The sequence below is a fragment of the Leucoraja erinacea genome, chromosome 25, assembly GCF_028641065.1.
Source record: "Leucoraja erinacea ecotype New England chromosome 25, Leri_hhj_1, whole genome shotgun sequence".
NCBI classification, from domain to species: Eukaryota; Metazoa; Chordata; class Chondrichthyes; order Rajiformes; family Rajidae; genus Leucoraja; species Leucoraja erinaceus.
The window spans coordinates 30,545,743-30,562,072 of record NC_073401.1 but is presented as its reverse complement, the minus strand read 5'-3'; the positions used below and the strand labels follow the sequence as shown (position 1 = coordinate 30,562,072).

General features: G+C 43.5%; 1 protein-coding gene across 10 annotated transcripts in view; it reads left to right on the top strand.

Annotated features, from left to right (window-relative positions):
- arvcfb (ARVCF delta catenin family member b) overlaps positions 1-16,330 on the top strand; it is a 213,969-nt gene that overhangs the window by 131,448 nt on the left and 66,191 nt on the right. For all 10 annotated transcript variants that reach the window (XM_055655433.1, XM_055655434.1, XM_055655442.1 and 7 more), the window contains 3 exons: positions 2,277-2,435; positions 8,659-9,248; positions 14,970-15,469. In XM_055655433.1, the coding sequence (XP_055511408.1) occupies positions 2,277-2,435; positions 8,659-9,248; positions 14,970-15,469 (1,249 nt within the window). The remainder of the gene's footprint in view (positions 1-2,276; positions 2,436-8,658; positions 9,249-14,969; positions 15,470-16,330) is intronic.

Genomic DNA, 16,330 nt, shown 5'->3' with positions numbered 1-16,330 from the left:
GGTGATCGATGGTCGGCATGGTTATGATATGATATATGATATGATACATGTACAGTGAAACTGAAAGCTGCTCGTACTCAGTGCATACATACAATTTTACACAAAAAACAAGAAACAGAAAAACAAAACAGAAGGGAGATGGGGGGGGGGAATAGGTGCACAAATTCTACGGCGCTACATACATATATACATATATACAGATGGAAGTCCGTGTTGGGCGGTGTAGTCAGTGCATGTGTGGATTTGAATTTATGGTAGATATAATTCTCGGGAAGCAACTATTCCTGAGTCTGTTTGTCCTGGATTTGATGCACCTATAGCGCCTTCCAGAGGGAGCAGGTGAACAGTCCAAACGCAGGATAGATCTTCTTTGCCCTGCTAAGGCAGCGGGAGGTGTAGATGTCCATCAGGGAGGGGAGAGGGCAACCAATGATCTTCTGTGCTGTCCTAGTTACCCTCTGAAGCCTCTCCCTGTCTGCCATGGTGCAGCTGCCATACCATGCTGTAATGCAGTATGTCAGCAGGCTCTCGATGGACGAGCGGTAGAAGGTGTTAGAGTCCAGGTTGTGCTTCCTGAGGACCCTCAGGAAGTGCAGCCGCTGCTGAGCCTTCTTGATGACCGCTGTCGTGTTGTCCGTCCAGGAGATGTCAGCAGCGATATGGACGCCGAGAAACCGGAAGGTGTTGACCCTCTCCACACACTCGCCGTTAATGTGTAGGGGGACTAAGTGGGCAGACGGGCAGACGGGCCTGTTTTCATGCTGTAATCTCGAAACCAAACTAAACGTGCAAGAATCATTCTTTCATAAAGAATGATTAAAACAGTTAAAAACTTTTTTTTTTTAATGAAGACACAAACTGCTGGAGTAACTCCGGGTCATGCAGCATCTCTGGAGAACGTGAATAGGTGATGATTTGAGTTGGGACCCTTCACACTGTATCTGAGGTGGATTTGGAGGGGGCGGGGACAGGAAGGATGCTGGAAGAGAGGGGGGGCAGGACAAAATGTGGGGAGTAATAGGTGAAAATAGGCAAGGGGAGATTTTGATAGGCAGGTGGCTGGACAATTTTTTTTAATCTTGTCTGAGGCTGCTGGAATTACTATCAACTCTTTCAGCTGGAAGTCCCTGACACACAAAAAAAAACAATAGTTAGATGTGGGGTTAAATGGCTGGGCAATGTTGTCTAGATTTGAGTAGGGTTGAATCCCCCATCCTGTCCCCTTATTATATTCACCCATTCCGGGATGCTCTTCGCAAGGAACTGCAGATGCTGGATAATACAAAAAGACCCAACCTATTGGAGGGACTCAGCGGGTCAGGCAGCATCTCTGGAGAACATGACTTGGTGATGTTTCGGGTGGCCTGCTTACGATAAATGTTCACCTTGTAGCAAAGGTGAATAGATTTTGCCATTTTGTAGTTTGAAAAGAGTAGCTGCAGCAATTTGTAATCAAATTACAACTACATGTGTTATAATTAATTATGTCACTGAGCAAGTGTCTTTGTGTTTAATATAACAAGTCGAAACCGGAGATGGATGACTGACTCGAGTGTCTTGCACCAGTCCAGTAATTGGTGACTCAGAAGGCTTGGAGACGTCACCAGGATGTTGAAGAGACAGATAGAAGCTTTGTAAACCCCTTTGCCTGGATTGTCTGAGAACAATTTACCAGCGCAGAAAGGCATGGAGTGCAACACGAGCAGTTTTTGTGACACCCCCCTCCCCAAAAAGGATGGAAGCATTTATGTTGTAAACCGACACAGAAACGCCCCTCCAAATAAATGGCAATTGGTGAATTGCAACATGGCATGAAGCTGGTGTTTAACTGCCAAAGAGAGAGCTGTCAGATAATCTGGAAAAAAAGCTAAATAGAAGAAATATGTTGCTGGTATCTGATGACAAAACTGTTGAAGGTAGCGGGAAGATTAATTGACATGATTCATGACTATTGAGTATTGTGTTGACAGCCGCTATGTGGCTGCAAATAGGAATTCCATTATTCCATTTTCATACATATGACAATGAAACAATCTTGACCACATCTCCTCATTCATCTGAGACCTCAGTTTCTGATCACAGAATCTTCTCCATCAAAGCTCTGCCTTACTGTGTAAAAACTGCACTGAAAGCTTAAATGGGGGGGGAAGGGAGTGGGGAAACTGCGTAAAATTTGTTCTCCCGAGCGGTCAAGACAACCTCATTAATAGCAAAGTTAAGAGTGAAAATAATGTCATGTTAGCCACAGCTTAGAGAATATGATGTTTAATTTCCAGGAGCAAAGTCCAAGTAATCAGACATCAAAAGCAACAATGCAGGAGCCACACGAGCTGGTGGCGGAAACGGTGACTGTTGAGGAGGACCCGGGCACTCCCACTTCCCACGTGTCCGTGGTGACATCAGACGATGGAACGACAAGGCGAACCGAAACCAAGGTAAGGGAATATAATGATTAACAGAGCAGCATGTCTATTCTGTGTCGGGAAGAACTGCCGATGCTGGTTTAAATCGAAGGTAGAAACAAAATGCTGGAGTACCTCAGCGGGACAGGCAGCATCTCTGGGGAGAAGGAATGTGTGATGTTTCGGGTCGAGGCCCTTCTTCTGAAGACCCGAAACGTCACCCATTCCTTCTCTCCAGAGATGCTGCCTGTCCCGCTGAGTTACTCCAGCATTTTGTGTCTACCATTTCTATTGTGTTTGGATGTGAGAAAGGATTATTTGGTTCCACTCTCCCTCACCCCAACATCCCCCCAGTTGCCAGTGTCGGCAACTTGTGTTGTCCCATGAAGAATATATAATGGAGGGGCAATTAGTAACAACACTTTTTGTCGTGTAGGTGTGAAACCATTTTTTATTCTATCTGACTATAAGACTTGGTTGTGTACCTGTGATTACATTTGAACCTTTGAACCAAAGAAAGAAGAGCAGGATTAGTCGAGTCAACCTCCTGAACCAGATCTGCCATTTAATGATCCTCCTTGGCCTCAGTATCACCTTCCTGCTCTCTCCCCATTGACCTTCAATACCTTGTTTAAAGATGTGTCACTTGCTTGCCGCCACAAATGCCCAGAGCTGACATTTGGGGAAAGTTTTAATGGGAACCTTTTTACACAATGGGTGGTGGGTGTATGATAAGGTTCACTTCTCAATAAACAGGCAACTCACAAAAACGTTAGGTAGACCAACTCAAGCTTTACTGATCATCGGCCGGGAAGTGCCGGGGATACACCAGTCAAGTAAGCAACACAGACACTTGACTTCCCCCGCGCCACCACTTCAATGAACAAAGCTTTACAAACTGTGTTTTTATACAGTGTGTCACTTACTCACATTAGTCATGGCTACATCACTTATTCTGTCCCTTAACATTCAAGTCTGTCTATCCCTCTCATCATTTAAAGACCTCAAAGAGGTGAAACCCAGGCAACATTCTAGTAAATCTCAGTCACTCTATTTTGTTGACATCCTTCATCACAAAATTGTACACCATACTCCCAAAGCGACAAACTGTTTTTATACAGTGTGTCACTTACTCACATTAGTCATGGCTACATCACTTAATCACATTCCAAAGAGGTCACAAGATTCAGTCACTACACATCACTACCCGACAAATCTGAGCTGATCTCTCTTATCAATTGTTGGATACATTTCAACGGCACCGGTCATTGTCTCAATACACATCAACCTGAGGCAAGCCTGGGCTTGCATCTCTCGCTTGGAATACAAACTACAAGGTTATAAGCTGCAACCTACGGTCAAGTATTCAACCATCTCTCTTTTATATATTTAAAAGTATTTAACCGTTTCATGTATTGAACAAGCCGCCAAAAGACATAGTTGAGGCAAATATTGTTACAACGTTTAAGAAACATTTAGACAGTTACATGGATAGGATAGATTTAGTGAGATATGAGCCAAACGCAGGTAGGTGGGACTAGTGTAGATGGGGCATGTTGGTTGGCAAGGGCACGTTGGGCCTGTTTCCATGCTGAATGACTCTGACTCTATTTATTTGGAACACACTCAATTTAGTTGTAATAGTTTGGTCCAGAAATGTTTTCAAAGTATTTAAGAGATTATTAAGCTATTACTATTAAGGATTGTCACGATTTATGGTGTCACCAATATTTGACCTGGAATGTTGTAGGGATGGGTAAGAGTGGTCTTGGAAGATTTTGCTTTCCTTTGTTTAATGCATGTAGATCTTCCACTCTTCCGATCCATGTCATCTCTGTGGCCAAATGTGATGAGTGGGAGATTGAGATCTTGGCTTTGTCGGAGAAAGAGCATGTAATGTTGCAGCTTGAAGATCAACTCTTGTCCTTGAGCCAACTGTTTGAAGTTGGTGCCAATTTGATTTTTGTTTGTCGAAATGCACCAACTCCTAGTATGGATGGGCAAATTAGTAAAGCATTATTTTCCAATGAGGCATTTCCCTGTGACCTGATAAAATTGAAATCATAATTGTAACTGATGAACAACTTCAAGGAAAGTTAATAATTTTGGTCTACCATTTTAATTATGCCCGCGATGCCCATAGTTTCTTTCACAACTTCTGCTGAAACATGAATGCTTGCTAACTAAAGAGCAAAATGTTGCTAGATGCTAGAAATCAGAGCGAAAACAAACGTTGAAAGTGCGTGGCCTGTCAGGTCAGGTATATTGGAACCAAGTGTCATTTTCATCATTAGTCAAAGAAACTATTTAATTAAATATACCAATGTTGGAGAAAGTGTATCGATGATGAGAATTGGAAAGAATGGAGAACATGGAACCTAGATCTGTACAGTGTTTAAGAAGGAACTGCAGATGCTGGAAAATCGAAGGTACACAAAAATGCTGGAGAAACTCAGCGGGTGCAGCAGCATCTATGGAGCAAAGGAAATAGGTGACGTTTCGGGACGAAACCCGGAAGGGTTTCGGCCCGAAACGTTGCCTATTTCCTTCAGGATTTCGGGTCTGAAGAAGGGTTTCGGCCCGAAACGTTGCCTATTTCCTTCGCTCCATAGATGCTGCTGCACCCGCTGAGTTTCTCCAGCATTTTTGTGTACCTAGAAATGTACAGCACAGGAACAGACCCTTCAGCCCACAATGTTTGTGCTGAACAAAGAAAGGTGACATAAATTTACCAATTTTAGAGCGGGTGGCAATGAGCGGATGATGAGAATTGGAAAGGACAGAGAACATGGAACATAGAACTGTACCGCACAGGAACAGACCCTTTAGCTCACAATATTAGTGCCGAACAAAGTAACAAAAAACAAGAAATACAATAACTTATCCATTGGGGCCCCCTCACAACAGTTATGCCATTTTATAACAAAGTTGTCCTTTTTCTTCAGCATTAATCCCATGTCACCTGATTTCTATTAAATTCAAAAATATATTTATGTGCTATGAATAAACTCGGTGATTGAACCCTTCTGGGCAGAGAATTCCAAGCATTCTCAATGAAGGCGTTTGTCTAAATCTATCCTGAATAGCTGATCCCTTTGAGAGAGTTGTTGATAGAGTACACTTAATTTGTTCTCTTAAAACAAACCCAAGAATCAATCTGGTGAACTTCTGGTGTATTCTCTCAATTGCAAGTCTTTCCTTTGAGGAAACTAAATGTGCGTGTAAAATTCCAGGTGCCGTCTGAATGAACCTTTTTTATAATTGCAGTAAGATGTCTTTATTCATGTGGACCAGTACTCTGGTCATAAAGGTCACTGAGTTCTGTGGTTTAGATTTGGACCAAGTGGTTATTGATGAAGACTCTAACATGGTGTGGACTTGTGCAATCCTTACAAAACTCCAGCTATGTATCTGTATGAAGGTGAATAGCTGACATTTGCTGGAACATGCAACACCTTCCATTAGCCTGCCGATTGATGCAACAGCCAAGAAGGCACACCAACGCCTCTATTTCCTCAGCAGACTGAGGATATTTGGCGTGTCTACATCTGTTCCACAGAAAGCATATTGTCATGTTGCATCACAGCTTGGGAACAGCTCCCCCTTTGACCGCGTGTCCATCACACAGACCGGACTTCCCACAACGGTCTCCATCTATATTTCACATCGTCTCAGACAAGCAGCCAGCATAATCCAAGACTTGACGGGTGCGGCAGCATCTATGGACTCCATAGATGCTGCCGCACCCGCTGAGTTTCTCCAGCATTTTTGTCTACCCGCTCATTCCTCCTCCTCCTCCTCCTCCTCCTCCTCCTTGCTCCTGTCCGGCAGAAGGTACAGACCTTGAATAGTGCACCACCAGAATCAGGAACAACCCCCATCTGTTATCAGGCTTTTCCCCCTCTGTTATCAGGTAAGGGTACTGTCTGATCCACTTCTGCCTCATTGAAGACACTGAACTTTGTCTGTGGAACTGATGTGCTACAATGTTGGAACAATATTCTGTGTCTCTGTATTTGAGTTTGACTTGATTTATGTATGGTGTATGTGTTTTTGGATAGGATGCAACACAAAACTTTTCCTTTTATCTCGGAACATGCGACAATAATAAAACTAGGCTTAAACCGAGGCTAAACTGACTGGGCAGTGACAAGCTGGATTGAATTTGGATCATACTTGCAGACGAGCAGTGTTTAGCAAAGCAACTCCAAGATGTTAAAATCCTTTAAGGAGAGAGAAAAGTGTTAAGATATGTTTTTTTTATAAAAAGTGGAGAAAATCTGGTTAATGGATAAATGTGGAAATAGCTGGAAGGAGGGTGAGGAAGATGAATTATTTTGCGCTTCTGGAAGGAAAAGCTGAAGTGCATGAAATGGGATTGCTTGATCAAAGGTCCTTTCACCCTCGCTAGTACTGCGACTGGATTCTGAGAGAGCTCAATGCTAGCACACCTTTAATGCCCTGAAAATATTAGCGTAAGTGTTTGATAAACGGAAACTCAGAAACCAGGATAAAATTAAATTGAGGCAGAACAAGCCATCCTTGGGTTGTCTGATTTTGCTCAAATGTAAATTTAATTCATAAATACAAGAAATACAGAACAGCACATGGTATTCCGTACGTTTATGATACCTAGTCCACGCATTGATAGTCATTAATTGGATTGTCTGTGCTGTGGTCAGCTAATTCTATACTAGACACCATTGTGAAGATTTCCCTCTGCTTTGACATCTAACCCATGTCATTGCTGAACATCAAAGCAAAAAGAAAGCAAAGTTGCAGAGTGCATCTGAACCATATGGCCCTTCACATGCACCCGTGGAAAGCTCTGTGAAGCTGCCATGAATCTTGTTGATTTCATAGATTTAGTTCTCATGTTTCTCATGCAAGTTGTTGATTCCTGTCTTCTGCCTCAACTGTATTTGCTTTTGCTTAAACTTCCATTGTATAATCTGCATTCCTTAATGATTTGCACCAAGCAAATGTCATTAACGCACTTGGGAATGTTATTTATGCCATGTGATTTCTCTCTGCCCTGATTTGAATATGATCTGTGATTGTAATGGTTTGGTTCTGTGCAGCACACATTAACACTCTCATGCTCAAGTGCTATTAACTTGGTTACTGACAAGATATCCACATTTTTTTTTTTTTTAAATGAGTGGGAAGTGAGAAGTGGGAATCTCAGTTGCTGCAGCCCAGGAGATTGAGTGGCAAGTGTGGGCGTTTTCCAGGGAAGCAAGATTGCTCGCAGGGTTGTTGCTGATATCTCATTAAGAAGCTGGTGTTTGAGTTGAGCAAAGAAAATATCATTGGCCGCCGCAGGGAACAAAGGACATTGGGGAAAATGTGCAGTTTCACATCAAATCATTCTGTACCGATTGTAGTAAAAGCCATTATTTTTCCTAAACAGTTTGAACATCTACTTGGACACTAAATCCATGTGTGTAATATACAGTAAATTCAATTGCTTATGTGTTCAGCAAATCTTTCACTAACATGGTGAACAATTGAGACAGTTTAGCCTATTGTATTTTTGTCAATCTCTTCGATGTGGTTTGTTTACAACAATTATCTTGCTCTTGTACACTCAGTTAATGTTGTTGATTAGGCAAATAATTTTCACACCAGTCCTTGTATTCCAGGAACATTATGAGGAGTTTGTCTGATCCTTTTAGTTCAATCTCTAGGGTGAGAGGGGTAAGATTAAGGTGCATGGGGAAAGGATTTAATACGAACCTTGGGTGCAATATTTTCCACAAAGAAGGTAGTGGGTATGTGGAACAAGCTGCCAGAGGAAGTAGTTGAGGCAGGTACTATGACTACATTTAAGGCAATTGAACGGGTAAATGGATTGGAAAGGCTTAGAGGCATATATGGGGCAAATGCGGGCAGGTGTGGTTAGTGTAGAGCGGGCATGTAGGTTGGCATGGCAAGTTGGGCCGACTGTGACTAGTACAGTCTGTGCTGTACTACTTATTATTTTAGAGGCCTCTTTGGAATACAAATCACCAAATTTAATTCATGCAATTCACCGTTCTTCATTCGTAATGATCAGCCATGATCATATTGAATGGCGGTGCAGGCTCGAAGGGCTGAATGGCCTACTCCTGCACCTATTGTCTATGTTTTCTATGTAATCAACTCATACCTACATTTGATTTCTCTTTATGCATGTTTGCAGTGAGTTAATATTAAGCATTCTTAGTGTTGAAGTTCTTGTTGCAATCAAAGCTTATTCACTTTGTTTCTGCAGGTCACTAAAGTGGTTAAAACTGTGACCACGCGAACAGTACGCCAGGTACCGCTTGGTCCAGATGGTTTGCCCATGGAGGGTTCGTCCCCTGCAGGCAGTTGTACAGACTCCATCGATAGAAGATACATGAAGAATGGGGATCGTTACATTACTCCACAGGCCAATTCCACTCTGAGTAGAGTCTACAACAGTTATCCAGATTCGTACGATAATCATCATGACTTGTATCGGTCCTACACTGGCCAGGATGGGTTTGCCGATGTATCTGATAACTACGGGAGCTTGTCGCGAGGAGTCCACTACCGGCCTCGCTACGCCTACATGCCACGTGACAACTACAGGCCAGAGGAAAGTTACACGCTGCCGAGTAGAAACAAATACCCGATCGCCCAGCCGCAAGTGCAGCCGGACGGCACCCTGGACATGAATCGATCCCAACCAGAGCGTTTCCAGCCAGAGCCGTATGGACTGGAAGATGACCACAGAAGTCTCGGACCTGACGATGATGGGTACGAACTAGACGGGGAGCCTGATTACTCCACGGCTGGTCGAAGGGCACCCCCAAGGGCCAACGGAAGGAGACCAAGGAGGTAAAATACGATTGTGATAGAAGCTCGCGACTATGCATTCTTTAAGCAGTTTCCTGGGCCTAGTAAATCTATCACAGTGCTGGAGTAACTCAGAATGTCAGGCAGCATCCAGCAAATCTATACTTTCTCTCCAACTGAAGATAGATTGCAACTTGCTTCTCAGCATAATGTAGAGTGAATTGTTGCTTATTACTGCAATGGCGCTCTGCTGTGCTAATTGTAATCTGCCACAATAATTATAGTGTGTGGTACTGTTTCTGCTCCCTAGGGTTATATGAATGCGGTACATTTACTCTACTTTCTTTAGCTTGCTAAACGGACTGTTTATTTTTTCACCGATGCTACTGAAGTAGTCTGAGCAGGGATAGTCAAAAAACCATCATCGGTTGCTGATGATTGTAAAGTAACGACATTTAAATTGAGTAGTTTAGAGAAACAGCACGGTAACAGGCCCTTCGGCTGACCACCCATCCCCGTACACTAACACTATCCTACGCCCAGTGGGGACAATTTTTACATTAACCAAGCCAATTAACCTGCAAACCTGCTCGTCTTTGGAATGTGGGAGGAAACCAAAGATCTCTGAGAAAACCCACGCAGGCTACGGGGAGAACGTACACACTCCGTACAGACAGCACCCGTAATCGGAATCCAACCCGGGTCTCCGGCGCTGCACTCGCTGTGAGGCAGCAACTCTACCGCTGTGCCACCGTGACCGCCCAAAATGAGTGGTGTCTCATTGTATTTTTCAAATGAACTCAAGATCAATTTGATAATCAAACAAGAGGACATGACTTCAGAATTAAGGGACAGAAGTTTAGGCGTAACATGAGGGGGAACTTCTTTACTCAGAGAGTGGTAGCGGTGTGGAATGGGCTTCCAGTGGAAGTGGTGGAGGCAGGTTCGTTGGTATCATTTAAAAATAAATTGGATAGGCATATGGATGAGAAGGGAATGGAGGGTTATGGTATGAGTGCAGGCAGGTGGGACTAAGGGAAAAAAAGTTGTTCGGCACGGATTTGTAGGGCCGAGATGGCCTGTTTCCGTGCTGTAATTGTTATACGGTTATATGACGAGGAAGAGTACAAGTATCACAAGAGTCACAGAGTGGTGAATCTCTGGAACTCTCTGCCACAGAGGGTAGTTGAGGCCAGTTCATTGGCTATATTTAAGAGGGAGTTAGATGTTGCCCTTGTGGCTAAAGGGATCAGGGGGTATGGAGAGAAGACAGGTACGGGATACTGAGTTGGATGATCAGCCATGATCATATTGAATGGCGGTGCAGGCTCGAAGGGCCGAATGGCCTACTCCTGCACCTAATTTCTATGTTTTCTATGTTTCTATTGCCTCTACCTGCCCCTCCCAAACGTTAAAAGATTTTGCGCCCTCCAAATAATATCTAACACAATTTGCTATCATCTGATATTTTTTGTCCTGCTGGTTAAAATGTATGTGTAATGCATCTTAATGTCACCTGTAGTTTGGGTTGGTGTCAGACAATGCATGTGGTTTCATAAGTCTCAAGTATTTATTTCCAAATCCATTACCTCAAAATTGACTTGACAACAGTGTTTGGTCAAGCCTCCACAAACAAGATTGGAAAAATGTTTTTTTTTAAAGGAGCAGAGAGGAGAGATAACTTGTGGCATGATAGGTGAGGGTTGGGGAATAGCTAGTGATGTGGCCATAGAGGGAAGGGAATGTTGAAGAATTTGATTTGGGATCATTGAGTTTGGGCTTGATGGGGAGAGGGTTGGGGGTGGCGTAGGGATTGAGGTGGCAACTCGCTGTGATTTTGAGCTGGCTTTGAGTGCTATTTTGTAGATGTATCGTGTTATGCATGTGAGAACAATCCCCAATTGTGTGCAGACAGAGGCCAGGTGCTTCCTGGAGACTTGGTAATTAGCGGTCGACAGGGCCCTGTGACAATTTGCTTCCAAGTCAATAATCGCGGATTTGAAATGAAATCTGTAACTAGTCCACACAATCTGGGCTGGCACTTTGAGGGCAGAGCTGAAGGAATTGTGTAGAAGGTAGTTCTATAAAACATGAAAGAAATTCCTGGCTGTTTTCTCAGTAGAATGCAAGATCCTGGTGCATTATCTGAGGAGCAGAAAGCTAACGTTTTCTTAGGATGTGACTAATATTTTTTGTATTTTCTGTTGTAGGACTTTCTGTGAGAATAACCTGCCATTAATACTTGAGCACTTGGAGACACATGAAAGGCATGATATAAATAAATGCAGGTTCTTTCCTCTTTGCTTCAAAGACTCTACCCAAGTCACTTGCTCAGCATCAGGTAGCAAGTGGGGCGGCATGATGGCGCAGCGGTATAGTTGCTGCCTTACAGCGCCAGAGACCCAGGTTCGATCCTGACTGCGGGTGCTGTCTGTACGGAGTTTGTACCACCTTCTTGTAACCGCGTGTGTTTTCTCCGGAAGCTCCGGTTTCCTCCCATATTCCAAAGATGGACAGGTTTGTAGGCTAACTGGCTTGTTTTAATCGTAAATTGTCCTAAGACTGCGGGGATGGTTGGTTGGTGGGCCGATGGGCCTGTTTCCGTGCTGTATCTCTAAACTAAACTATAGTCGGGAAACTAAAGGGTATAGCTATTTAAAAAAAAAAAAAACAGATCTCAAAGCAGCGTAAGATTTAGTGATTCCTTCCATGTTGTAGTTTGTTTCAAAACAACTGTTGCTGCAAGCTAACTGCCTGTGATGAAGTTTTTGTCTTTTTGCTTCAAAACTTCCGGATGTTTTTAGGGTGGATCAAGCATGGGAGGGATGTGACGTCTGGGGCTTGAAAACAGGAAGATTTAGCAAAAAATGCCATTACTCGCCACTCTTGACAGCAACACATTTGATTAACAGGATCGGCAACTTTAGAGGTTTTTAAATTTAAATAAGTGCAGTTATTTGGGCATGCCATCAATCGTAGTCAAGCAGAAAAGTTGCTTTTATTTGTTTGGCCACACTACGACTTTGTGTCAGTAAGTTTTACCAGATCCAAACAGAAACGAGAGCTGAGAATAAAAGGATGAACCTTTAGAAAGGAGATGAGGAGGAGTTTCATTAATCAGAGGGTGGTTTATCTGGGCATTTTTACTGGGGAGATTGACACATTCTTCAATAGTAAGGGTGTCGAGGGTTATAAGGAAAAGGCAGGAGAATGGGGATAGGAGAATGCGAGGGAAAAATAGATGAGCCAGGATTGAATGGCGGATTAGACTAGATGGGCCAAATGGCTTAATTCTGCTTCTATGACTTATGAACCTATGAAGTGGTGATTTATTAACCAAATCTTTCCTTCACCCCGCACATATCTGCTTACCGATCATCTGGTTTAACCTGTGATTTGCATTTCATTAAATCATTCATGCTATCAAAAATAAACCCAAACCTATCACTGTTGAAACACAAATATGAGGAGCCTGTTTTGATTGAAACAAAGTGCAACTTGTCATTGTGCTGTATCAAACTCATTTTGTGCGGCAGATTTAGCTATGCAGAATTGAGGCACAAACACCACAGACACAAAAAGCTGGAGTAACTCAGCTGGACAGGCAGCATCTCTGGAGAGAAGGAATGGTTGACGTTTCGGGTCGAGACACCCAATTCTTCTCTCCAGAGATGCTGCCTGTCCCGCTGAGTTACTCCAGCTTTTTGTGTCTATTTTCATTTGAAAACAACATCCGCAGTTCCTTCCCACACAAAAACCACAGATGCTGGTTTACTGAAGAAAAAGCCCATAATACTCATGACACTTAAACAGCTATTTATTTAGTTGTGTGTGGGTGGAGGAGTCATGACAGAAGAGAACTATTTTGCTCCAAATCACTGGACCTGCATGTGACAGCTCCAACATACAATGGCCTTCGATTCCCTTCTGCTGTGGTTGGGACGGCAGAATTCCTGTGTCCTTACTCTTGGGAGTTCCTGATGACATTGACTCGAGAATTAATAGCGATGGCCAAATTGATTCAAGTCGGTTAATTTTGGCAATTGAAGATCTTAGTTCAGCAGTTCCGAGTGCGGTCAGGGTGTGTGGGGGATCTGTGCGGTTGGATTATTAATTGGACAACTGCGTGTGCCCTTGAAAACTTGACCCTGAGTGTAACTTTGCAAGCTGCTGACTATTTTTCAAGAACCTTTGTTACATTGCTTAAATATCATGAAAGGTCAAGTTCCAACAGAAGGAGAACTCGATACAAACCTTGTTCTTTTTTTACAGTGTGGATTTGCTGAGCAACCAAGGGGAAATGAACAGATACTAAAAATATGCCTTTTGTATTTCGTATTTTGTTGAACCAAAATGTTATAAATTTACTTGCGTTCTGAAAAAAATGTCATGATTCTCATTCTGTTGGTAGTTTGAAAAGCTCCCAAGCCGAAACCTCAAATGAAGCCAAGTTCAATTGAATTATTTTGACTGAAATTCTTCACACGGAAACTACACCTGTCTCCTTCAATGGCAGCTGTCTTGTGGCTAGTCGCTAAATCAATGCTGCATTGTTGTTGATTTTCTCTGATGGACATGTCTGGAGTCTCTAATAGGCACTCAATCGTTGGAGTTTGGCCATGAGAGCAAACACAGGACATTGTATTTAGTTTAGACCTTCTAGGCAGAAATGCAGACTCCTAGATTAATTCTGCTAATCTCTAGTTCAACCATGGTTTTATAATTGTAATTTTGCTTGTGTACTTTGAGCCGGTATTTCAAATGCTCAAATTAAATGTTTAGATGTTAAATATTAAATCGTACCTGCAACCTTCAAAAGACGCTCACAATGCATTAAACGTGAATCCCACGTCTTTAGTGTCGGTAGCCCATTTAGTTAAGTGTTTAAGAAGGAACTGCAGGTGCTGGAAAATCGAAGGAACACAAAAAAGCTGGAGAAACTCAGCGGGTGCAGCAGCATCTATGGAGCGAAGGAAAAAGGCAACGTTTCGGGACAAAACGTTGACTTTTTCCCTCGCTCCATAGATGCTGCTGCACCCGCTGAGTTTCTCCAGCTTTTTTGTGTACCACCCATTTATTTAATACGGGACTGTGTTATTCTAATCTATTTTGTCACCAAAGTGCCAGTCCTGTTTTCAAATTTCTGTTCTTCAGTTCTAATTTATTTTTAGTTTTAAGGATGCAGCCTCGAAACAAGCGCTTCAGCCCACCAAATCCCTCCTGACTATCGATCACTATAGTTCTAATCTTATTCCTCTTTCTCATTTACTTCCTCCACACTAGGGACAATTTACAGAGGCCAGGTAGCCCAAACTCCCACATCTTTGAGATGAGGGAGAAAACCGGAGCACCCAGAGGAAATATAGTGAGAATGTGTAAACTCAACATAACAGCACCCGAGGTCATTATCGAATCTGTGTCTCTGGTGCTATGAGGCAGTAGTTCTACCAATCCTACACCTTGTTTCATTAAATACTTGAACTGTTAATTAGTGGAAAATGAACTGCTGTTTACTTTTTCTTGCTGTATTTCTTTCGTTCCTTCTCAAGACGAAGAAGGGTTCCAATCCGAAACGTCACCTATTCCTTTTCTCCTGTGATGCTTCCTGGCCCGCTGAGTTACTCCAGCATTTTGTGCCTATCTTCAGTATAAACTAGCATCTGCAGTTCTTTCCTACACGTACTATTATTTATTTTTGGGGGGGGGCTTGTAGGAAGACTGTTTTTTGCCCAATGGGATTTCACAATTCTGCTTCGATTTCAGAGGCTTTGAAGATCCGATTGAAGCTGAAATCATAGATGACAGGATGCCGTATTTGACCGGGGTGTACAACGCCCCACTCGCTCAGCCGGAGAGGGGCAGCATGGCCAGCCTGGATCGGCTTGGCAGACGCTCGCCATCCATAGACAGTATCCGCAAGGACCCCAGGTGGCGCGATCCCGATCTCCCGGAGGTCATCGCGATGCTCAGCCATCACCTCGACCCCGTCAAATCAAACGCCGCAGCCTATCTGCAGCACCTGTGTTACGAGAACGACAAAATCAAGAAGGAAGTGAGGCAGCTGAAGGGCATCCCCATTTTGGTCGGACTTCTGGATCACCCGAAACCAGACGTCCATCGCCGGGCCTGCGGTGCCCTGAGGAACATCTCTTACGGCAAGGACCACGACAGCAAAGTTGCAATCAAGAATTGCGATGGGATTCCTGCCCTGGTCCGGTTGCTACGGAAAACGAACGACATGGAAGTGAGAGAACTAATTACAGGTGAGTTGTGTAATCATTAATTTTGGGGGAAATCGCATGTAATTCAACAATGGCATGAGATTCACACACAAAGCTGGAGTAACTCAGCGGGTCAGGCAGCATCGCTGGAGAGAAGGAAAGGGTCGACACCCTTCAGACTGGTTCGGGATATGGGAAACAAAAGATATAGACGATGATGTAGAGAGATAAAGAACAATGAATAAAAGATATGCAAAAAAAGTAACGATAAAGAAAATAGGCCATTGTTACCTGTTTAAAAACGGGTAAAAACAAGAAGCTGGTGCGACTTGGGTGGGGAGGGATAGAGAGAGAGGGAATGCCGGGGCTACCTGGTGATAGCAATCAATATTCATACCGCTGGGCTGTAAGCTGCCCAAGCAAAATATGATATGCTGTTCCTCCAATTTGCATTTAGCCTCACTCTGACAATGGAGGAGACTGAGGACAGAAAGGTCTGTGTAGGAATGAGAAGGAGAATTAAAGTGTTCAGCAACCGGGAGATCAGGTTTGTTCACACGGGCTGAGCGAAGGTGTTCCGTGAAACGATCGCCCAGTCTACGTTTGGTCTCGCCGATGTACAAGAGTCCACATCTTGAACAACGGATACAGTAGATGAGGTGCAAGTGACCCTCTGCCTGACCTTTAAAGGACTGTCGGGGTCCCTGGACAGAGTCGAGGGGGGAGGTATAGAGACAGGTGTCGCAACTTCTGCGGTTGCAGGGGAAGATACCTGGTGGAAAGGGATGAGTTAACCAGGGAGTTGTGAAGGGAACGGTCTCTGCGGAAGGCAGAAAGGGGTGGAGATGGGAAAATGTGTTTGGTGGTGGGATCCCGTTGGAGGTGGAAATTTCGGAGGATGAG